General features: G+C 32.1%; 1 protein-coding gene across 3 annotated transcripts; it reads left to right on the forward strand.

Annotated features, from left to right (window-relative positions):
- The first annotated feature begins 3,134 nt into the window (after nucleotides 1-3,134).
- On the forward strand, nucleotides 3,135-26,638 carry LOC137930579 (ras-related protein Rap-2b). Of its 3 annotated transcripts, XM_068773874.1 has the most exons (4): nucleotides 3,135-3,223; nucleotides 8,864-8,883; nucleotides 20,518-20,945; nucleotides 26,312-26,638. In XM_068773874.1, the coding sequence occupies exons 1-4, from the start codon at nucleotides 3,135-3,137 to the stop codon at nucleotides 26,636-26,638; spliced, it is 864 nt and encodes a 287-aa protein (XP_068629975.1). The 3 variants fall into 3 exon arrangements, with proteins under 3 accessions (XP_068629975.1, XP_068629972.1, XP_068629973.1); XM_068773871.1 differs by lacking the exon at nucleotides 8,864-8,883 and having other exon boundaries at nucleotides 20,510-20,945; XM_068773872.1 differs by lacking the exon at nucleotides 8,864-8,883 and having other exon boundaries at nucleotides 20,513-20,945.

The raw sequence follows: 26,638 nt of genomic DNA on the forward strand, positions 1-26,638 counted from the left end.
ATGCTGGAAAGCTAACATTGTACATCCAGAACGAAACAAAAAAATCATGCAAGTACGGTAGTTTTCAAATTTCTGCGCCGAAGTCTATATTCCAAGAATGATGACTGATTTTTAGCAGAAATGTACAGCACATATTGCACTCTCTTTTTAAAAAACAGAATTAAATTCCTTCAATTTATAAATTTATCATAAAGTTCAATATTAGTTTATAGTATTGTAGTTCGATACAAATGAACTCTTGTCACCGGTAACAAAGAATAAATTCTATTTAGTTTATTGAAAGCATTGATTTTAAAATAAGCTTATTGGAAATCGTTTATCCTAAGCAAGTGATGTTTTGTTTACTGCAAAAAATATCGGCGAATTGTACGAGAAGTTTTAAAAGAATTTATATCGCTGTTCTGATATTTCAAACTCTTATTTTATTGTAAGATATTTGTTACGTTAAAACAAAAAAAATAGAAACGTTTAAAAATATTTCGAATCGTAAAATTTCTTGTACAAATCGAATAATATAAGGCAATAACTCTAAGAAATAAATTACATTGCTCACACCTACCGACGTGGTGATAAATTGTGTGATTTATAATACACATTTACCTTGTCTTTTGGTTTTTCTTGGTTACCTATATAATGGATAATAAATATGCTACAATTAATTCTTTTGCTTATATTATAGTGTCATCTTTTTATAATAATCGTAATAATTTAAAAAAAGTTTTTTTAAACTGTAATTTCTTGAGCGCTACATTCTAAATTTAAAATCTTGCATTTTTAAGAATAAAATCTAGCTTAAATTACTTTTAAATTTTATACATAAACATACATGGATTCATTTAAGATTAAGAATATGGTAAACAAAAAGATGGACCATTTTTATGTAATTCTTTTATTCCGCAAAGACGCAGCGAGCAACTCAAAGAGAAAGGTTTTCCTTGTACTGCATATAATTATTGGATAAGTATGTTTTGCTGAAAGATTGGAATGCAAAACCTCCATTCTATAAGGATAAATAATTTATAGATTCACTTGGAGAATAAATTTGTTTTTAAATCCTCTCATTAATAACGGGAGTTGATAACTTAGAAATTTTTCCATCATCATTTGGACACTAGGACGTTTAATTCTGGACACAAGAGTCTCTATGATTTCAAATAGGAATGGTTGGAAGCGGCCTGCTTCTAGCGACTTCCAACGACCTTAAGATTGCCACATAGCGCAGAAAAATGACTCAGCAGTCATTTGATCTGCGGGCTATGTGGTCTGCTCACTACACTTTACCTTGCCAATCCGCAGGGCTACGGCGGTTACTTTTGTTCGTCGTTGGATACTTTCATTCCTAATGGGATTTGCTAGGAATATCTCGACGGTTCGTTTAGCTTGTCAACGAGGCTCGTTTAAAATATTTGTTATATATAAATCATTACGGTATCTAGTGTAAATAAAATTGAAGCAAATAACTAACTCAGCAATGCTTGAAGTTTGTGATATGATCAAAAAGCAAAGGAAAACTGAATACAGTTTTCTATTACTTTCTGATTGCAGTGTTTATTTATTGAGTTCATTGGAAAAGTCATAACCAGTTGAAAGTATTTTAAGAATTAGGTAAAAATTATGAAGATTGTTTACACAAATTTGATTCGCGTTTTTTTCTATAATTATTTATGTTTCGCAAAAAAATAGTAGTTTTAACACAACATATTAAAACGTAACTAATATCTCATTAGCAAATTTAATATTAATTAATTCTTTCCCGGAACAAAATGTGTCGGACATTTTTAAAATTTAGTACAGAAGAGGAAACTTTTTATATTTACCTAAGTGTCCAAGATAATTTATTCACAAAAATTGTTATCTTGTTTGCTTTATTTCTAGTTATCATGTAAATATTTTAACGAAATGTTATTTTATGCTAAATAAATAACTTGCAAATGTCCAGTTGTTTTGATGAAGAAATTTTAATGTTTTGTATTAGTGGAATATATACAATATTTACATTTGACGTTTTAAAACAAAAAGTACGACGGAATATTAATTACGTAGTTCTGTTAAAACACTTGTTATTATTTATTAAACGATATTATAACATTTAAAATATAAAATGCAGCAAGAAAAGTATATTTAAAAAAAATTAATTCTAATTTTATAAAAAAAAGTTGAGGGGGCTATTTATAACTTAAATGCTAGAGATTGCCTAAGAGGTATTTTTAAAAACATTTCCATTCTGTTTCTTGTCAACCCTTATTCAATATCATATCATTTATGCGCCTAAATTTATTATCTTATACAAAAAAGTCAGATGATAAATAAAAGAAAAAAATCTAGTAAAGCCGCGTTTTCGCCTTCAAAAAGTTACAAATTTTTCATGGATCGGGGGGTACGTACATATAATAAAGTTCCAAAAGACATCTTTGCACATTCTTTTCCTATTTTAAATCTAAAAATGAAAGATAACAAGTTTCCGGTAGATCGAAATACCTGAAACATGTCTTGTTGACTCATTTACATGGCTGATAAAATTATGTACACAATGTATATCGAAAATTTTTATTTTGCTATATTTCGTTAAAAAAGCAGAACTGTTGAATTTCTGGCCAATTCTGTTCAACAAGTGATCATTCCGAGCAGATAGCTTACTACTTATAATTTTAAAATAATTGATGATCGCTTGAACAAAGATATTTTGAAATAAACTTTGAACAGTGTATATATATATATATATATATATATATATATATATATATATATATATATAAATATATATATAATTATTTATATATATTGAATGTAGCAATATATATAAATAATTAGTTAATTGTTTTCGTTTGGGTTGTACCTGTTACAATTAAGCATCACTGCGTGTATGAAGTGAGATAAAAATAAAAAGAAAGAAATATCTAACAATTTTGTGTTCAGCACAAAATATCGTAGCAATGTTGTATCCTGTTAGGTTTTGGGAGCTTGGTGTGGCACGGGCGGTCTCTACGTCGTCACTCGCCCACGGACCGCCTTCTACCGCGCACGTCCGTTCTCTGCCTTCGAGTTTCTAACACGCGCACCTCACCGCCACAGCCTGTTGGACGCGAGCATAAAACAATAATATTATGTGTTAAGTGTCTTGTCCAACTATTAACATGAAGGGCAGACACCAATTTCGACGCAGATTCAGTTTACAGCCTTCCTTTTTGAAGGAAGAGCCCGAAGAAGAAAGGAGGCTCCACAGGTGAATATAAATATTTATATTTATTTAAATTATTACATTACTCATTAATTTATATAGTATAGAATGAATACAATGATACTTTGACATGTAATTTTGCTTTTTTTTTACATTTTCTTTGATGCGTATCAAATATAATGAGCTTATTTTGTTTTGAAAGCTAATAAGGATCGACAGATCAGGATTGTTATCGTAATCTTTTCGACCGCACATTCTATTGTACGAATTCTCAGATTTGAGGAGTGCCCTTTATTAATAAAACAGGAAAGTAATTTTCTGCAATTTACTATCGATTCTTTCGCTTGCTTTTGGCGAATAATTTGCTGTACTTCACTACATTCTTTGGGTTCTGAGTTCTTTTGATTCTATTATTTTGTGTAACTCAGCAAAATTTTTTTTAATACTAATGTTAAGTTAAGTGCCAGTTAAATTAACATCACGAATAAGTTACAGTACGTCATAGTTAAAATTAAACGTGTTTTAAGTATAGTAGCCCTTTAACTACATTTCATTGCGCAGTATCTTTACATAGGCAATTTGTAAATAAAAATATATTTATCTGACAATTTTAATAAAAACTCTACGAAGCTATAAATTATAAACAATGATAGTTTAATATAATACATATAATTGTTATTTATATTGCTTGCAAATAAAAAAATATTTTTTCATAACTTATTAATGCAAGAATCTAATTTAAGATGACAAAGATATTTTAAAATTTTCGGAATCAAATCAATGTACATTTTTTCTCAGTATGAAGTAGCTACTGGTATTTATCTACATCTAAAGATTTAAGATCTCAATGCAACGGGGCATTTTAAAAGTAACAGACAAGGATTCAGTTCATGTCAGTACAGATATATTTTATTACGGTTTTTATTAGTAACATTATAACATAGAGGACTTTCATGCACGACAACCACTGCATGTGCGGAGGTGGCTAGATATTGGTCCTTTCTTATAGAGGACTTTGGCTTTAATCTTTGATCGTAAAGTGATATACCTCGTTAATAACGGTGTATCCAGAATTTATAAATCTAAAATATATATTATACTTCAAAACGTTTTAACTTGATTTTTTTAAGACACCGTTGAGGAGGATTTCATTGACAGGCCTAAATTTGACCGCTAAGTAATAGTTCGCGAGCTTAATTGTGTTCAATTCGATAAGACGACGTGGCTAGTCGAATTATTGCCTATGAAACGTATGTTATTTCTCAAGTTGACGACACAAAGCTTTTATAAAAAAATTTATACATCAAAATGCATCATAACTATAATATTTGTTTATGTAATATATAATCATATATAATACGCCCTTTAGTTCGTGTCGGATAAATTTTCTATTCATTTTGGTTTTTCTGTATAAAATAATTAACCACCATTAGATATCGGTGGGTGAGTATAAAGTTTTCACTAGATAAATTATACGCCTTGAAATAAATCAAACGTGAACTTTTCCTTTATCCTATTTCACTTATTACTTTTCCCATCTTTGATTTTATATAGTTCATTGTACAAAACATTGTTCGTACGCGTCGAGAAAATTCCATCCGAAAAATTTGGCCCGTTTCGTGGACCTTAACCTCCTTAGCATTATAACTTATTTCATTACTGCTTTAATCCTTGAAAAACTTTACGGAAGGAATCTTTCCTTTAAAAACCATATTGTTTCATTATCTCTGTAGAAATACAAATGAATCGCTTTTTCTCTTGGTCACACCATAACTTGAGAAAGAAAGATTTGATTGATCTTTTTTCAAGCTTTTCAATATTTTATAGAATGTTTTTTTTTGACAAATTCATAAGAAAATGGCACACTATCTAAAAACTTGTAATGATTATTGAAACTGCCTATTTATTGGTTCGCTTTGAACCCTATAAACTACGCGGATTTGACCATACGCTTTTGAAATTACTCGTATATTGTTGTTTAAAAGCTGTATATTTATTGATCACTATATACATTTATTTCCACGATATGTTTGATCACTCTGACGCAAGTTACAAAAATTAATTTATCTATAGGAATGTGACAGTAACTTACAACAATGACAGTATAAAGTTTATCGAAACAACTAATATTTTATTTATTTGACTGTTAATTTAGCGTAAGTAGTTCAATTTAATCAATATACATAAACATTGATTTTTTTTAAATAAATCAATACCTTTTGAGCATATTAAAAGTCGGGATAAATAGTCATTTTGTACGGAGTTATTTTATTTACATACGAATTCTGTGCGTGTAAAAAGATGCAATTAAGAGTGCTACTACAGATTAGGAATTTTTTAAAAATAAATACTACAATTTTTTTATCATTGTTGGGATTAACGAATCTTATAAGGCGTTGTAGGATGATTGATGTTTTAAAACTTAACAGATATGGGGCTATTGGTTAGGGACATATGTCAGTGTCGTTGGGACGTAGAATAAGCGGCCCTGTACCTGTCTGCATTCGATTCTCAGTCTGACTTGGTACCCTGATTATTACCAAAGTGTTAACTCCATAACTGTTTTGTATATATTGTAAAGGGCATCACAATATACACGCAATCAGTGTAAATCGTTTGCGAGAGATTATTCGATAAAGTCATTTGGTTGGAAGATTACAGGCATTTATTATTTATTAAATCACGTTTAAAAGTAGGTACAAATGTGCTATGCATTTATTTTCAATTGACTTGGGAATTAGCAACTCTTTTCTTCACAAAATTTTTATTCTTTTATAACATCACAATCTGCGTAATCATCCGAATATAAACGAACCACGAAGAAGATAGATTGACAGTATTTCTTTACCTTATCTTTTTTGAATATATTTACAATAAAACATTAATCGGAGTAAGTCAATTTCGGTCAATGTCGTCTTTGCCATGTTTTATTATTAAGTTTTACTGTTCAATTCTCAGAGAAATCCCGACATAGTTTTCTAGCCATCATAAAATTTTTAGTAATTTTAGCTACTGATTTCTTTTAAATTACTTTTGCATTTCTATTAATTTCCCATTAACAAAAATGCCAAGGTCGTCGCGCCCAGTTTAAGCGACTGTAATAAATATTATTATCAACCATTCAGCCAATAAAACGCCTTTATAAAAGCCGATGACTCAGTGCTACTATATTGGAAGTTAAACAAACGCCACTGAAGTTACTGAAGGTGTTCTAATGAAGCTGTTCAAACTTTTCAATAGTGTATTTCGTAGTAGCAATATAAAATTAAGTTAGTAGCGTTCAACTTTTTATTTCTATTTATTATAAATTCGTTCCTTTTTTACATAGTTCATAAAAAATTGCACAGAGTGATTGCAGGTATAATAGCTCAAAAAAGGTGAATGTATAGCTTGTTTATTGTCAATTACTGTATAGTAAAATCTATCTAAAAACTGTTTCGTAGCAAAAAATCGTTTTCAAGTTCGGCGTACTGTATTGAAAAAATATTTTTTTTACTGTATGTCCCTACAGACTGCACCGCCAGAAGTTATTGGCCCCTCGCATTCGAACAGAAAAAAATAAATTAATGTAACATTTTTCAGATTAATCACTTTATATAGGTTGATTGAAAATATATTTGTTACAAAGGAGTTATATAGTCACCGTTCTAAAGCATTATATCTATAACCAATCACCCATCTTATAAGTTAGATTTTTAGGTATATATTCTAGCAATATCTTAGAATAGGTTTTACTCGTATATTAGTAGATGGATTAGAAATGTATCTCCGAGTTGTATCTGAGATCAGTTACTCTCATTCAATATTATTAATTTTCATTATAAAAGCTTGAACATATTGTGACAAAAATGGACCAAATATTTTCCATTCTTTAAAGTGTTTTTCTTTTAATGATTTTGGACACATATTTTGTCTTACGATTTAGAATATTATATCTTGTTAACAGTGCGAAGTGATGAGAATTTTTTTTTATTGGAACACAATTGATTCAAATATTACTTTATATAATCTATGTGTGCGTATGTTGATTCTAATAAGTCCTAATAAAGGCGGGTGTAGGCCTTCCCCAATTATATCTTTGGGGCGGATATGTCATGTTCACCACACTTGGCAGGCAGGTTGGCGATCGCAGTATATACTATACGCATTACTACTACTATACGCAGTATATACTACACAGTATATACGATACTTTTTTGTGAGCAGTGTCAATTATATATAATTATTGCAGTGTGAATTAAATAAAATTGTATCCTAGGTATTGAATGTCCTCTACCGCTGAACTACCACTGTTCTACGTAATAAAATAAATAAATCTTATTTTTTATGAAGATTCTCGAAGATACAGTCAGCTGATAATATCGATTAGAGGTATATGTACTGCAGTGACTTATCTATTCACATGAAACAAAATAAAAAACGAGTTCTGTTTAAAATTTCATTGCAATCCGCACATATATACTATTTTGATATGCGTATTTGATGTTGTGTAAAATAACACGGACGGATTATAATACAAATTTGGTTTTATCAGATAGATATATGCAATTCTGTATGTGTATATGTATAGGTAATTATGTACATTTTTAAATATATTGTAATAATTTTTCGGTGTTTCCAGTCTTGTCTTAGTCAAATGGGTTTGTGTCATTAATGTACAGAAAAAGCATTAATTTCTCTTTAGTTTTTTATTTAATTTTGTTCATGTATACCTTACCAAAATATAATTATTGGCACTGATTTTTCAGACTTTCTACTGTAACATTTTTTTTGTCATCTATTGCTTATTTATTTTACTCTTTTGTTTGCGTATACGAACATAGCCCCTAGTCATACATGGTTATTCATTGGAGGCCTTATTATAATATTTAAGTTTTGCAATAAGAGATATTGATCCTTGAGGACAGTCTTACCTTCCATTGGAAGTGTATCGGGGAGTATGATATCTCATCATCACCAGATAAAGCAATTAAATTGTTAACGCCGTTGGTAACGTATTTTAATGAAATATAAATTGAAATTACGGATTGTGTAACTATGCTTTCAAATGGTTTCTTTTAATCTTATTGTTCCGAATATTCTAGAACTTAAGACTTCAAGATATTTAAAAAACATGTACTGTAAATATCAAAGCACAGGCAGGGATTTCAGCGCATACAAACTGTCGCTCAGAAACATGCTGAAGAAAGAAAGAAAATAATTCTCTTTGGATTATCACTAAAAGATCGATTATTGCAAAAACATTTGCAACTTTTTATTAGAACATGAACTATTCCTAAAGAATTCGGAATCAGGGGATGAGTCGGTGTCTCGTATTACCGAGGCCGTCGATTTGAACAGGATAATTTTTTTAAAGACCTAAAAATTTGGTCTTATTAATTTATAATTTTGGAAAACAGGAGTTGAAAGTCAAAAATTTCGCACAGTGGGTTATACATAATAAGAACCGGAGAATAATCCATTAAACATTGTTGATGTAGAAAGAAAATTCATTTCTTTGATAGAATATTCCATTAACTCCAGAAAAGTGTACTGCGAAGCTATATTTTGATATAAAAAGAATTACTTATTGCGAATACAAATTAAAATTGTTGGAATTTAAGTAAAAACAACTTAAACTATATCTATTAGTTATAACTCTGACAGATACAAGCTGTTTTATCACTACTCGACCTTTTTAGGTAGCTGCAAAATCTGTCGCAGTCGTGACTTATTCAATTATAATTTTGATGAAGCCATAAAAATTTAAAGCACCTAAAATCCCTGAATATTTGTAGGTATTTCTAAATAAAAGTATTGAATCATATAGTGTTATGTTGTATAAATTAATTTAACATTAAAAATTAATCTTTTTTACCTAACTTTTATCATAATATAATTTTTGTATCTAATATTATGTTTCATTCTATGGATTAACTTTCAAACATAATAACATCTTATTTTTAGTTGTTTCCTGGTGCCCGAAAACTGTGGCCAATAATGCCAGTCTTCGGCAATAGATTTTTCGGGTTTTCTATTTTTTGTAAGTTTTATAGAGCATAGTGGTGTTATACGCTTGGTTACTGCATCAGTCTAACGGGAGAGTGACCGTTCTCTAGTCTTTTTACTTTCTATATTGCAGACAACTATAAACCTCTCTAGATGATAGGAACTCCTTCGTTCAATGTGGTCGACTTACTTGTAATTGCAAACATACTGAATAGTCAGGTCCTTATTTTGAGCTCTCTGGGTGTAGACTAATTAGTGGAGCGCACTATCCACGGGATTTGTAACATTCAACGCATACACCACAACCAGAATGCGTCCATCTTTAGCCTTGTACGAAACTCAAGAATTCATGTTTCGTACAAGTACATAAACATGCACAATATTTATACATAAATACTAACCAAAAATGTTTATACAATACTCGGCGATAAATATTGCACATCGACCTTTTGAAAGAGACAATCGGCTAATTTCGGCTTCATAGAGCATTATCTCTGTCGCAAGACTGATAAAAGTCACATAGGTAGTGTGGGCCAGAGATAATGCACTACGAGACCGAAATTATCCCATTGTCTCTTACCAAAGGTCGATGTGAACCATTTGTCGCCGGGTACGTGTATATACATAGATGTATTTCTGTTTCCATTAAAAAGATAACGAATACAAAATATAAATTTAATTAACGATAAATTTTTGTATTTCAAAATTGTTTACAACATATAATTCTCCAAGTCTGTCAAAATTTGAGCTATGTATTTTTTTCCGGTTTAAGTTATAATTAAAATTATATAACATAACATTCCATACATAAATTTGAAATTGTGAATATTGTGATACTTTACGAATAAGTGTATTCGCGTAACACTTGCTGTAAATATCTATAAATCACAAGCGCGAAACTTTTGTACGAGCGAAATAAACTTTATTCTATTTTAAGTCTAGATTTCAAGTAGTATACTAAAGCACTGTAACATTTTACACTGAATTATTGTACCCGTACACGAAAACACTACTTCACGTACACAATTCTAATAATTCAATGTGGCTTTTATTCCTTAAACAATAAAAGTAAAAATAAAGTTTCAATAAATTGTACAACTTTATATCAAACATCGTTGTAGCCCATAGGCGCCCATTGCGATATACCATAATCGCAACGCTTGGCAAGTGGGTTGGCGATCGCAGTGTGGTATTATGGTACCAAAGACGCTGACCATCCTTTGGAAACCCATTTGTGAGCAATGGCAATCCTACATAGTTCATGCATTAAGTGTCAATTGTATAAGATTCTATTCCGAGAATCAAACCCGCGATCTATGATCGCAAATCTTAATCTAGCTAGGCTACTACTAATCAAACTAATCTATTATTTGTTATTGTATTAAAACAAAGAAACCGCAAAATTCAAGCCTTATGTAAGAATTTTTTATAATTTTTGTCTGATTATTCACCTATGAACAGACCTGGAAAACAAAAAGTAGTTAGAAATGTTAATTAAAAGCCTTTTAAAAGAATTTTTAGTATAACATATTTACAAATGAAAGTGATCCGTGAATGAGATAACGACATTTAGCAGTAAAGATTACGACGAGTAGAAAAATTCACCAAAAAGCAATACGAATTGCGCGAAACAGGCGATGTAGGTAAAATTTTATATGTAAGTCAATACATAACCTTGTTTCTTCGTTAAAAAGAAATATTAAATAAATTGTATACTACAAAGTTAAATCGATCCAATCAATTGAAATATGGTTTTAGTTGAAAGTTGCTGTTGTAAGACAATATAGTCCATCTCTTGACAAGAGTCTTCAAGTAGGTTAATAGACTCTTGATGCTCTGACCCCATCAGGGATTGTAGACGTCTGTGTGTTTAGGAGTGTTTCTCGATAGAAATTAAAAAAAATCACAAATCAATGTAGGAAAAGCTTGTATTTTTATCGTTTTATATTTATAATACGGTTACATATCTACGCAATCTATAAGACCATATCTGAATTTGATAAGTTTTCATTATTATATAACTTTCATTATTTTATATAACTTATACGTTTGCTCTTTAGAATATATAGCAATGTATATTGATTACTGGAGTAACACTACGGCCCGGCTAGCGTAGCGTAGAACTTCCAAAGTGGATGATCTTTTTGAGGCCGTCGGAGGAGAAAGGTTTTAAACTGTTTCCAGCCGGTCTTATTGGAAATCTATGAGATACGTCAGAATTAAGAAATGGACTTTACATGGTTGAAATGATGATGATCAATGATTACCGACATAAGTAAGTGTTAAAAGTGAAGGTCGTTTAGGTTTTACTAACCCAACGTATCAAATAAACAACAAATTTCGAAAAAGACCGGAGGCTATTTGCTTTTTGTTGTTTTGTTTATGAAATTCCTTAAAGCGTACTTAATCATTTGTTTGTAACCCAAATTAATCTTTTTGTTGTTTGTTGTTTTTTTTTTTAAAAAAAACTAAAAGGAATGAAGTTTGTAATTGTTAAATAAACGTGTGTTAGGAATATGTGATAACCGCTACACAGGCTACAAAGCTTTGTTAGAGGTTCTGCCGTAACTTTTTCTCTAGTTGCCATCGCTTTTTGAACTGGCAGTAACGATAGTCAGGCAATATCAACAGACTCATTTGCGGTTTGGCACTCTTGGGCGCTCTTGAGTCGAAATGCTAAATGCATATTGAGTGACAGCATAAGCCTAGGTCTAATCACGAGAGTCAGGAGCCAGGTCATTCCAAGAAGGTTGCTTAAGTGATATTGCGCATGTTCTGCGCATATTCTTGTAATATTTCATGTAACTTAACTTCATATAAGTTACGTAAACGAGATTTAGGCTAAACGCTTTCCGCACTTTGCCTCCTCAAGCCCAAGGAATCTGTAAATTTAAAATATAAAATTAATAAGGCAATAGTGTAGATCCAAACCGAAAAAAAGTGTTCCAACTTTATACATTTAGTAAAAATGTATTGATCATTATCTCTACATCACTATTCGGCGCTAAATACGAAAGTTAACTATAGTTGTAGATGTGCATATAGTTTTGTAAACATAGTATTTAACCAAATTTATCTCCACAAACTTCCTTTAAGAAAATTAAACTCGTAAACATTTAAGGTTATTAACAAAATAAAACTCAATTATTTTTACATCTTCACCTACACTTTTAATATTCATACGAATTCTGCGTAAGCCGAAACGAGGATGAAATTTTACTCACGTTGGTAATTAAATGCTGGTACATCGTAAACAAATCTCTACACATATAAATTTAAATTCCGATGTTCTGAATTAAAATTAAATTTAAAAATTCTTTGTTCAACTTAAGATGGAATATAATCCATCGTATGTTGAATAAAGAAAATTATAAAGAATAAAAAGATATATATCTTATTAACATCAAGTACAGTCTGTCAACTGTTCCGATGATTAAAGACTCAGATTTGAAAAGAAACGGATTACAATTAAAAAGATTACTTATTTAGTAGGCATTGAAAAAGCATTGAGGCGAACACATCATTCACAAGGTGTGCTATTTTCTATGAAGTCATTTACAATGTAGTAACACTAAGCTTAACAATGAAATCATTCTAAACATTGTCTGGAATCCTATTGTATGCGTATAATCCTATTGAAAAATTAACTAATCAATAAAGTCGAGGAAATATTTTTCATGTTATAAAAAGAACTTATTATGTACATCCGAGAAATAGCCGGAGTAGAAATTTAAAAAAAGTAATCTCGGTAACTTTGACGTCAATAACATTATTTCGGTGATAACAACACACTTCTAATGCAAATCAGTTTCGGAGAACAGCATAACAACGTAAACGCGTGACTTCTCTTATTTTAATGCCGTGGGTGTCTCGTTACTTATACCTATTAACTAGCTTACTTTTATTAGTTCAATCTCAATAATAACTTCTTAACAAAATTATTGTTAACCCTACACTAATCAATTTTCAATTATTAAGAAATTTTGTGAATTTATTGCAAAGAGGCCTCCTTAAACCTGCTATGCCTTCGTCAGACAGTCACGGTCGTGAATCCTCTCTACGACTATACGACTACTATTTGGAACTTTGTTTTTCTTAAGTCGTTAGCGAAACTTAAATGGCTTGAATACTTTTTATGTATTACGCAATTACAGATAGAATTTCCAATAAACCTTTTATACAATACTTTTATTTAAAATAACCACAATAACCCAGCGAATTGGTAAGTTGAAATGACAATGCAGTGGCAGACTACGTAACGCGCATAACAGATGGCCGCTGGAACCTAAAGCTTCTGGAGAGGAGACCACAACTGGCAAGGTCTGCGCAGAACGTCCACCCCCTAGGAACAACTTTCTTATGGTCGTCGGAAGACGCTGTATGCTGGCCGCTTCCAGGCGGTCCTTTTGGAAATCTGAAGGAAGGTCTATGTTTGATGGCAATAATAGTAATGATGATTTTTAAATTAAAACGCAACGTTATTTATTCAATGTCAAGAAATGAAACATTTTTCACATCGGGTTACCCAGGATTGTTGCACCCATAGGATTACGTAAAATTTTAATATATTCCCGGTCGTACTTACCATCCTATTAAAGTCCCGGAGGGGATCCCAAATTTGTCGAGGTTGGAAAAATTAATCTCTTTGAAGTAAATTTCTGGTTTTTTCTCCCTGTAAGGATATTTTGTCTTTATATTTTAAAATACAGATAGAGTTGCACTATTTTTATATGCGTTCCTTACACGTGTTTGCTTATATATAAGATTTTAACTAAACTTACCAGAGTTCAGACAGCTGTCATTAATAATTGAAAAATGTTCGAATTATATTTGCTTTTCATTTTGTTATAACTTGGCACATTTTTATATTGGATATATGATGAAAGTAACGAAAAGGTCATAGAACTGATTGTTAGCGAGGTCCACAAAAAGTTTTGTACAATATACCAACAAGTAACCTCATTAATCTAGTCATGAAACTTCTTTACAGTTGTTTGTCCATTTCTGAAGATCGTGTACGACTTCAAACGCCACGATGGAATCGACGACGAGCACTAGCATAGAAAGAGCCATGCCTACTTTCCCTATTCTGAAATTAATATTAGAGTCCATTTGTTGGCTTGACTTGATCAGTCAATTTGTTGGCTTGATTTGATCAGGTCAGATCAGACTAGTTGATTATCCACATGGTCTTTCACTGGTTACTTCCTTTACACCCAATAGTTTACTGCTGGTAAACTCCATTTTTAGGAACCATTTTAGTAACAGAAATAGTCTGAAAAAGTACATCTAATTAACACAACAGTTTTATCATCAAAGATGACACTAACTGTTTAGCGGTAGAGATAATCACCGCATAGGTTACTCAGATAGTGAATTGGTTTTTCATCATTTTTAGTATTTTGATAAATTAAAGCTAAAATGGTTGATATATACAGATGAAATTTTGCTCTATATTATTATAAAATTTAAAAGAACTTATTGAAATTTTTAATTTAATTATTTTAACCTTTTGATTTTTATGTCGTAATTGAAATTAGCGATTTTAGAGAAATAATTCAAAACGTCAACATTTATTTGAGATTATGCTCCTGTTTATCTTTCATAAGTAAATACTACATTCAAGTTGATGTAAAATATTTATTTATAAAGTAATTTTTGTACAGAGTCCAGCAAGATATTCCAATTGTAATCAAACGAGAGCTTCATAAAACTAATGTAATACCGCCAGCTGATAAATAAAGCGTTTCGAACATAAAATGGTTATTGCGATAAAGTCGTTGACATTCTTAAGGAATCATCTTTATAGAAATAAATAACTATCTCTTTCTTTATATTAACTGACCATAGCTCATGTTTGTTTGGGCACGTATCTTTTGTTTCTTATTATGATTATTAAGAAAATGTAATTTATTTAAAAATATGCACAGTAGCACTAATATTAGAATCCGTCCGGATGAAAGATAATTTTCTCGATCTTCAAAAGTGTGCTGAATTAAATTAAATCAACGAAAAACACGGGTATAAATTCAACAGTATATATTTTTCTGATTTTTGTAACTAAGCAGTCAAGAGCTAAATTGCGCTAATTGGCGTTTTTTCTGCCGTTTGTATAAAAAGTACGGGGAGTTTTTTGTATCAATATTATCCTGTTAAACGACAAATTGTTCTTTTGAATATAGATATAATACTTATATAAAGATATAACGGCTATGGGTGTTTCCTATGACCTTAACAAGGTCAACTTTAACCATGATGAATATTCTACGCTGTTGTTACTGGTCGGTGTTCTCCTTTCCAAAATATTAAGGCCCAAGCGGACACATATTCTGAGAGCTGTTACTTTACCTACTATCCCTTTAACTTTTCAGTCCGCAGGGATACATTCGTTACTTTCATTCGTCTATGGATCTATTCTTCTTCTTATTATGAGCCAATAGACGTTCAGTGCAAGGCATAGGCCTCCCCAAAAGGTCAACATCGACCGGTTTTGAGGTCCCGAACTTAACGAGATCTTAACCAAGATGTCGGTTTAACTAATAAGCGGCCTGCCCACACTGCGTTTACAGGCTCGAGGTCTCCATTCGAGAATCTTTCGGTCTCAACGGCCATCGGTTGCAAGAAAGAAATCCTCCACCCATTGCCTCTTCAGACGGGCAATTCTTGAAGCTGTTGGTGAACTTGATTCTTCTCTTCATTTTTGGCAGGAAGGAAGTAGGGAAATTCCGAGCATAGCGCTCTCCGTTGCTTATTCAGCGACTGTGAGATTGTTAATGAGGTCAGAGATGAGACCACACATTTCTGTTTCGCCGGTACACAGGTACAGGTAACACATATTGATTATACAGTTATCTACTAAATACCGTTTTTGTAATAATTGTACAGAATTGTAATGTAGCTAACATTACAATTCTGAGCATATTAAAGACCTTTCACTACACATCTTGCAATACTAATAAAGGATATTACTGTAGGTAATTTGCATCCTACTCAGGCGGCGTTTATGCCGAAGCTCTGTGACAAGTAACCCTGCAGGCTATTACTGATCACAATAGGGCAATCAACGGTCTAACGTTTACGACAATGACAATAGGTTACGACTATAGCAGTTGATAAATTGACTTTTGTTTGTGCTAAATAAGTAGAATAATATCTATATATCAAATAGCAAAAGTCTTTTACGTCAGTTTGGGTATACCACTGTAAAAAAAGGTTTGAACATGAATTTATAAATTCGCGTGTTAGAAAAAGTAGTACTTTTCATGTCTATTTATTTTTATTATTCTGGTCATAAATCCTGTAAGATTGGAATCGACAAAAAGTGACGTAAATAACTCTGGTTTAATCTTTAAAAAAACTGTCAGTAATAATGACCTGCTGCGTTTTAAGCAACTACTGCACTTGCGACACTCCACACAGGTCACCGAGTTATACATAACAAAACTAACCACTAATCACAACACCCGTTTTTAGTTAGTGGCAGCCTGTTCCCTCTCCGCAAACAGCGTGGGCGAGCTGTGGTTGGATCCGGATCCCTCCTCAGCTCGCCTGTGGTCCACGCTGCCGTCTCAAGCTGCACGAACACATCTGAAACACATCATTACACAGCTATACACGGGTAAAGCCCTTCGTTACGTGCGAACGTCATCGTGCAACTGGTGCACGCCATAACAGCTTCATTTTTTAGTTTGTAAGTTTTTAAGTTCACGGAGCGGAAGGGTCCGTGAACTTAAAAACAGTTTCGATGAAGCTGTAAAAACCCACGGGCTAATAGCACTTACATCAATAGAAAATAAATGCTGCGTTTTAAACTTCGGTTTGTATTTGAGCACGTAACTTGCAACTTATAAAAAATGAAAAGTACTGAAATAGCCCAGAGGGTATTGTTCGTGACCGTGTGACGTCGAGACCCTTTATAGAAAAAGGAATAGGCAATAGCTAGGAAAGTTCGTTTTATTAAATAAAACAGGATAGTATGTCGCTATTTATAGAGCTTTTAATATTACAAGATATACAATAAAAAATACACAGCCCATGTGTCCTTCTTTCAATAAATCTGCCTGGCTCTTAGTTAATCGATATTACATATTTTTTCTTTTACGTGTAGAAATTTTCTTTGAATACTTTGCCCTTCGGAATTTCACGGTTTAAATCCATCGCGATGCGAAGGCCACCCACGCAGTTTTGTCTCGGCGATAGAAGATATATTGTTAAACCCCCTCCCCCTAGAAAAGGCGTTCCAGAACTTACCACCTTTTTTCGACCTTTTCAACTAATGCGTTGAACTCTCCCAAATTCTTCACTTCTCAAGCCCATCAAGACAGCAAATACTCATAAGTACAAACCTTTCTTTACTTCTTACGTACAAATTAGTTCTTCGGTTTCACCGCCAATTATAATTTGTCCGTGGAGAACTATTATTATCGACAGATCAAACCACATTCATGTTGATACCCCGATTATTCCCAGTCGCAAGACTCGATATATCCTGAGGAAGCACAGGTAACATCTACATCTGTTCTACAGCTTATCTCCTTGCGTCGTGGCTATATAACTTTGCCGTAGGTGACCAGACTACGTCTACTGAGTAAATAAATATCGTATCGGTTATGCAATGGAATTTGAAATGAACAGGTAATAATAAAATCTGAATTTTATTTCACAAAAATACATTATTCATACCAATTATTTTAAGACATGTAAGTTGAATACATATCAATTTAAAATAATAAAAAAGATTAATATACTTTTTAAAATATTCTTATATGGTGTAAGTGTATATAACGTAGTGGGTAATTCGTTTCATTTTGCTAAGTTGCGAGTATTCAGTGTTATTGATCGCTGACATGATATGATTTGCGACCGATAAGCCCCGGTGACACATCGGATGTCAGATAGGTAGAGGCTCTGTTATCGAAGGGGATAAAGCTCAAGTTAAACGAAATTTGTGCGAATTAATCAATGCCGGTGTACGTTTACAAATGAAAAAATTAGTTTTTTATTTATGCATTAATTTTTTTTCTATAAAGTCGGCAATATACAATATAATAAAACAGAAATGAAAGAAATGCTCTTTCCGTTCAAGTGTAATAAAGTTCGAGGAATAAAATCAATTTTGTTTCACGTTCGTTATATCTCATTATGAGCGAATCGCAGTCCTAAAAAGAATCGTATATGGAATATTTGAGACCGTAAAATCCAACAAAATGTATTGTCTTCCAAAAATTTAATTTTTATTATATTATTAGTATCAGATGGAAATTTTCGTGTTAACCACGTGAAAAATTATTTGTTATTAAGATGCCCGCCTAGCTCGCAGATCGGCCCACTTATGGCCAACTTTTTTGGACCCATTGCCGCTCTTACGCTGCGTAATCTTTACTGACCAGCAAACGCTTTCTACAAGGTTGCCAAACGACCTTGTTAAGGTTGATAAGGTTTGACTTTGCATGCAGGTTCGGAAAGTGATGGTGATGAGGATGATGATGGATGATTATGATGATGAATGATAAAAGAAGGAATGCTCCAGAGTATTTACATTTTAAGAATACCAGATATTCGCGTAATGATTGCCCTAATGTACACGATCATTAAAAAAGTACCATACGTCGGACGCTATTGTACGGAGGACAGATATCCGAGTAATTGTATTTCTATTGGCCATACAAAATAAAAAAGTCGCATCACACTAGGCCGACCGTCTGTTCAGTTCGCATAGCTTAAACGTCACGTTCCGATGCGCTATATCCGTTTATTTCCAATTTCGTTAATATATCGTGCATATTGTAAAAAATAAGTCACCATTCTGGATCTGTTGTACTAGGTTATTTCATGAAGCGTCCACGCGAATGAGCTAGGAGCTCGATGACCTCCTCATCTGATAGTTAAAACAATAAGTAGTGAACCCGAGCTAAGGCGCTCAAGGGAGGCTAAGTGCCCTCTGCGCTTTTTCCCCTCAATCTATAAACACTAGTAAGGCAACAGTTATCTTCCGGCAAAAAATTAAAAAAGTGTTATTTAATTCTACCTCGAGAGTACTATTTTACTTTATAAAACGACAATCTACACCTAATAATTCATATATAGGTCTATAAGCTAAATGTTTAAAAAAATAAACTTATTAAACTCCCACCTACATTTCTTAAATTTTATATGACAAGATAGTTTAGGAGATATTTAAAAGAAATTAACTTATAAACAACTCTACTCTACTCCTCCTAATTATGTACGTCAATCATTTTGGCATTCTGTTTGTAGCATGACTACATTTAATTACTAATTATTTGGGAGATCAATTGAAATATGGCGTGACAGAACCGGAGCAAGAATCTATTTAATCTTTGTAGAATCTCAAAAACATTGATTTCGTTTATCTTACACAAAGAAACACTTAAAACCATTTTACTACTATATATTGATAACAACATTTTGTTACTTCGTATGAAAAGATGTTTACTCGCATGTTCAATTTATTTGCATAATCATCTCTTCTCGATTTCATTTTATTGACGCAGCTAAAGTTATATATGTCGAAGCCTCCAATCAATATATCCTTTCTTACTCATTCCTAATTTTCGTCTACACTTTTATACATTAAATTACTTTCCTGTTACATCATATATATAACTATATTTTTTATTAAAATTAATTCTAAAATTACAACCAATTGGAAGTAGCCAGGTTTTTGGTTAAAATTATATTATAATAATAGTATTAAATATCTATATTTAGATTTTTATATTCATGTTAAGATATATTATGTCCCAATCCTAAGCATCGGCACTAAAATGAGACAGTTTTTCTTCTAACGACAACAAGGATTTTTTTTGTATCATCACACGAGTCGTACTACTTAGATGTGTATAGCATCATCATTGTCATCATTTCAGCCATAGTACATCCACTGCTGGACACAGGCGTAGCCCAAAGATTTCCAACAGGACCAGCTGGAATCAAGATACCGACTGCCAATGACCCTAATAAGGTCGTCGGAAGACGTTTTATGTTCGCCTCGTAGACCTAAGATACTTATTCAAAGATATTATTTATCTCTATCAATGAAGTATCATAAGTTGTTTTTATAGTTATCAGAGTTTAATACTAAAATTTTTACTTAAATTACTGCAAGATATCAACGGACTTCTCATAACCAAGATAATCCGCATTTAATTTTTTTTTGAAAAGGGTCCATCTGACTTTAAGCGATCTCCGTCTTACTGTTGATCCTCAATAAAGATTAAAGTGTAATCCTTGACTATAATAATTTGGATTTATTTATCCACTTAAGAATTAGTAGCAATAATAATTAAATACAAAGATAATTAACGAATGTTTTTTTAACAGCAGGACAGAAAGAACCGAAGACTCCGTACCTACTGCTGGCAACGTAACCAATAATGCTGTCAGACACAAGATTGTTGTATTAGGCGCTGCGAAAGTAGGAAAATCGTCGCTTATAACACAATTTCTTTATGGAACTTTCTCGCATAAATATAAGCGTACTGTCGAGGAGATGCATCATGGGGATTTCAATGTATCCGGAGTTCGACTTACCTTAGATATATTGGACACATCAGGCGCTTATGAATTTCCAGCGATGCGCGCTTTGTCCATGCAATCCGCTGATGCATTTATACTAGTGTATGATATAACAGATTCAAATAGTTTTGCTGAAGTGAGGGCATTGAGAGATCAGATCCACGAGATTAAAGAAAGTACAGCGGTTCCTATAGTCGTTGTTGGAAACAAAGTTGATTTGGCTGAAACTGGAGAAAGAGAGGTAAGCATTGCATCATATATACTTGCACGTAAATCTTTTTTATAGAACAGAGTAGAGTAGTGAACATCTAGTAGACAATATGCTTCGTATATGAGTGCGAACAAAGAGGTGTTATAAAATTTAAGTATCTTGTGTGTATCAAAACATCCAACTTGACGATTTTCATTGTTTGGTAGTCTCAGTGAAAAAATAAAATAAGTATATTTTTTTATTTATCTTTGAATAATTGTAATTTTCTCTATAGAATGAATTGCTTTGAAATAATACGTAAAATGAATTCACATTGAATAGATCGAAAACATATCTTCTGTCATTTTGTAACAAAAACGTTTCAAGTTTTTGTTGTAACAAAAAACTTACGCGAATAAAAATAAAAAATAAATTATAATGTGAATTTTTGTATCTATTTATGCAGACAATCTTTTGCAATAAAGACTTACCAACTCACAAACTTATATATGCGGATATTTGTATTGCTCTTGCAACTAAAAATACTAACAATAGCGTAGTTTTTTTTTGTTATATAACACACAAAATTAAAAAAATCTCAAAGATAATGATAATACCAAGTAAAGAAAGGTTTAGTTGTTTTAATATATAAGAAAAGGCTGTAAAGATGAAAATGAGTGCGTGGTTCATGTTCAAGCCGTATCTAAGGCTAATGTTGTAATTAAGCAGTACACATGTTATTGCAAATGTATAACACCGTTGCCGCTAATTAAAAAAATAATATGTTAGTGAGCAAAGCTACATTTAATTAAGAGTATAATAATGTTACGTATATTTTATTAATAGCTCACAGCGTATGTACGTATATTTTATTAACAGCTCTAACAAACGAAATAATTAGCAATAAATTTAAAAATGCTTGCTATGTTACGAGCTAAATGAAACTCTTTTCACAAAACTGTCTCCGCTTTTCCCTATTAAGTCTTCATAAACAAACTCCTCGAGGAATAGAGACCTAATTAGACCCTTAACAAAGACGTCCAATCTTACGACTTTCTTTGTCGATATGACGTGACCGTCACACTTAGTTTAGGTCCTTCGTTAATGAGACATTATAAAGGTAAGCTAAATGACGCTGTTTTATAAGAGAGATAATAAAAATTTCATTTATTCAATAGTGTCTTTGTGAAAATTTGCACTAATGATGTAATAAGATGACAACAGATATATTTAACAATGTAATCGTAACAAAACACAAAGTTATTACCTATTACATATTAATACATGATATATATACCAATGACACTACATACAACTAAGACTTTTAAGGTTTTTATAACCTTTGAATCGTGATATTGTGGAGAGGGTTATGCACGGGGTTTTTCGACAAGGAGTGAGTAAACCCGTAGTTAAACGAAAGTCCGGCGGATTAGCAATTTGAAACGGCAGCCCGTAACCCGCAATGTGGACAGACAACCTAAAGGTCTTCGGAAAGTGCAGTAACTGGTCCCATCGGGAAGAACGAAGAACCTGTGGAGGAAGTCGATGATATGACTTAATGCATTATATTTAAAATGTATTACATTTCTTTATCAAATTTTACATTTAAAGATTTATTTATTTAAACACTTATTCATACAATGCATAACGGCTAATGTAATGCATATATAAATTTTATTTTGTACATAAAATTTACCTTTTTGATAACTTATTTAAGGTCATTAAAATAAAAATAGTATATATATTATAAATTTTCGACATAAGAATATTATCAGTTAAGAAGCTTAGAGTGTCGGACTTTTGTCATTAACAAAGATTAGTTTCATTAAAGTTTTAATTAATTAAACAATTTCCTTATGACCTGAGTCTTTTGTTACGTATTACTTCGTTACAATGTTATACGAACTATTATATGATGGAATGACTGTAACATTGTATATTTCATGACATGTTGAACAATGTCGCAGGAAGGTCTGAATAGAGGCGTTTGTCGTTTTGCCCCTGAAGCGAGGTCTGGCTAGGAAATAATAACTCTTTTATTATTAACAACAGACATTCTTTAATGGTAGTAGCATAATTAGTATAAGTAGAAGAATTGCGGTTTCAATTATTTTAAATATATGTAAAAATATGACTTCAATCATTATCACTTTGAATTCGTAAATTTAAAACGTTTTGGACCGATGTCTATTTAACTCAATGTTATAAGTATAATATAATCTCAAGTATAATATCATCAACATCTCCATCGTTTTAGCCATATGACATCCACTACTGGACATAGGCTGATTGGAAGCAGCATGCATCCAGTGTCTTCCACGACTTTAACAAGGACGACTATCCACCTTAATGGTGGACTCCCGACACTACACTTACCATCCGTGGTCCACTCCAGACCCTTTTAAACCCAGCGGCCGTTCGATCTATGCACTATACGGCCTCATCTCATCATCTCTGATTTTATTTCGTAGAGAAATTGCGAGCAAAGCTTTCTCAACAGCATGCCACTGTGGCCCGAAGTGACAGATCACGGTTCAGTCTCGAAAGTCATCACTGCTAACTCATATTGGCTGGAGACTTTAAGGCACTGAGGGATATTACGCTATTACGTTTATTTCGTAACACTAAATGGTGTTTAATTGGATATTAGTTTATGTATTTTTGTACATAATTATTTCGTGATCTTGGCAGTGCGAATAATTCAAACATGTAAGTGACTAAATAAAGTCGTATCAAATATATTATCCAATATGATATTAGCAGCGTTCCTTCCGTGCAGTAACTACACTTTTATTTTTATTCTTCTCAATACTAGTCTGTGGCCAAAAAACTATTCGCTCCTCAAGCAATCGATGATACTCACTCGTCCTTTGCAATACAATCTTTTCTTATCTACTAGAACGCGCTCCCTCTAGATATTAGGATTATCTGGAATCGCAGCGAATTCAAAGCGAAGTTTGTAAAGCTGTTGCTTGACAAGCTGTCGGAATTATAAAGATAACTGGATTTTATAATGAAATATATTATACTTAAAAAAATAAATGTAAATATTTTAATATATGTACATATTATATTATATTCATATTTATGTAAATAATTATTTTCTTACTCAATTTGATTTTTATTTTCTTTCTCTTCGTATATATTTACTTATTTGACCTACGTTCAATAATTTATCTCTGCACCGCCTCATCGATTAACTGGTAGAAAATTCATTCAGTATTAAGTTCGCCGTTATTAAAACAATGTATTAGAAGTGATTAAATAAATAAATATCTAGATTATACTTATTTTTATGATAAGTTTATGATATTTTATGTTAATTTTTATGTTAGTGGCCATGTTAATTAACTAGAAGTGAATATAAACTACGTTCTAAATGTATCTGCAGTTACATGATTTTAATTTCCGTGCTATGATTGATGTTGTTGTATTGTAGGTGCCGCGGTGTGGCGTGTTGCAACTAGGTGACGAAGTTCAAACGTCGGAAATACATCGGACATGACGATCATTTTGCCTACCACACCTCTCTATATTTTAACACAGTCACATAAAATTTTGTTTCTGAGACTACATAAATTTAGAAATATTTCTTAAATCTTACAATAATATAGAGTAATTGGTTATAGATGTAAAAGCTTTAAGTGGTGAAAGTATAGCTTATCGAATAGATATACAAATAGTATAATTAACTTGATATGTACCAAATTATTAAAACGGATTTTGTAGGAACATAGCTGTTCTCTTCCAAAAGACTAGGAATCTTTTCCCAACCGAAAAAAAAAGGTTTAATATAGGCAGTATGAATAACACTTATCCTGGTTCAGGTTATCTAGAATATCACAAAGCGAGGGATTGTGTAAGGAACAAAAACATTCCTAATAGAATTACCGAAGTTCATCACACCTCTCAAAAATCTCTTTTCCCTCGGGGCTGGAGTAAAAAACTTCCAAAAAGGTTAGGCTTGTTAGTTGTGACATTTGCGTCCGGCTAAAGGAAAAATACTACGAAAACTTCACTTCATATGAAAAATATACTGATAAATTAATACAATGCTGCAAATATAAGTAAAAAATAAATGACTTGTCTAATTTCCCCCTATCTTCTTAAGTAGTCACTATATATGTCAACAGAGTGTTAATTTAAATAGTTCGAATGATAGCCTGAGGGTGGCGAGTACTTCACACGAGCTCTTGTGCGTTTTCTGCACCGACGCCCGCATTCAAAGCCGGTTAAAATTAACATACCCGTACATTAACACTGCTCAACTTTTTATACGATCGATATTATGTTCGAGAGTATACAGCTCTTGCGGATTACAATTCTATATTTAAAAGGAAACTAGCGTTCTATACGTTACTTGTATTCTATCGAAAGACGTATTTTGAATTCGGTTCGTACATGACAACAAAAATATTTTTTAACCGATTTTTGTAAAAAAAAAATAACGACGTATTGTTTTTTTTTCTAAATCAATTATTTTTATTAATAATTATAGTAGCATTTTTTTAAATAATGAGAAGTACAATAAAACTTACAGCTTCAGGCTATGTATGAATTATTTTGGACTGGCGTGCAGTGTCAGAGAATACTAAAAATTGATTAACTAAAAACAAAGATTTATATACAGACAATTGAAACCAGTCTAAGCAATAGTGACCATCAAAAAATAAGGTATTAAAAATTAAAATACCAACTTCAGCTACTAATTTTTTCATTAATTTTTACCATAGCTTGTAATTTTTTTTAAATTACCAAATTTGTTATATAAAAAGGCTTCATATGGAAGCTGAAACGTTTAACGATTACTGTTCAGACTGAAGGCAACGACGTAAAGACTAACCTACACCTGCGTTTATATCAATTTCGAGCGCTCTATTCCCTATGTACTTACATGAGATTATATGATCTATATTCTTGTGTAGTAGTATTTAAATTATAAACAGAAAAACCACAAAAAATTACTGCAGTACACATGTCCAACCAACGTATACGTCAACGCGAGTGTCTCGATTCGATAAGAAACTCAATTATTTTTCTGTGAATAGTATATTATACTCAGCGCTGTTTTATTATTTGAAGAGACTTACTATCTTACACTATACGTGTACAATGCTGTACTGGACTTTTATTTACAAAATTTTCAAATTGTTTTTATTGTTAAATGTTAGGATACCTGGGAACAGATGACATATTTTTCGATGTTATTTGTATGGGAAAATGTTGTTATTTAATATTTTCTTCGTAATTTGTTCTGTTCTTAAGAAATTTTCTCCTAATTTAACTATAACGTCAAAGAAAATATTAGCCGAATTGGTCAAACTTCCCGAGTTTTGCAGTAAAAATCACTTTTTATGATCCATTTTTATTTATGTAGATAATATATATATGTTATATATCTAGTTGTATTTTCTCAGGTGGAGTTCCATACAACGGAATCAGTTGTGACGGTGGACTGGGAGAACGGGTTTGTAGAGGCATCGGCAAAGGACAACATAAACGTATCACAAATTTTCAAAGAGCTTCTCGTACAGGCGAAGGTAAAGTACAACCTTTCCCCAGCCTTGCGTCGAAGACGGCGACAGTCGTTGCCCACCGGACCCCAGGGGCCGCCGGGATCCAGCAACTCCTCAACATCGCACGCCAACCAACCACACGTCCCTTCACCAGCTCAGCTAGCGCATCTCCAGCAGATACGCGAACGCCATGCTAATAGCAAACGTAACTCGTGTGTAATCTCTTAA

The sequence above is a fragment of the Battus philenor genome, unplaced genomic scaffold, assembly GCF_028537555.1.
Source record: "Battus philenor isolate CCGP_79_NKW_IND1 unplaced genomic scaffold, ilBatPhil1.0.hap1 SCAF_6, whole genome shotgun sequence".
Taxonomy (NCBI): Eukaryota; Metazoa; Arthropoda; class Insecta; order Lepidoptera; family Papilionidae; genus Battus; species Battus philenor.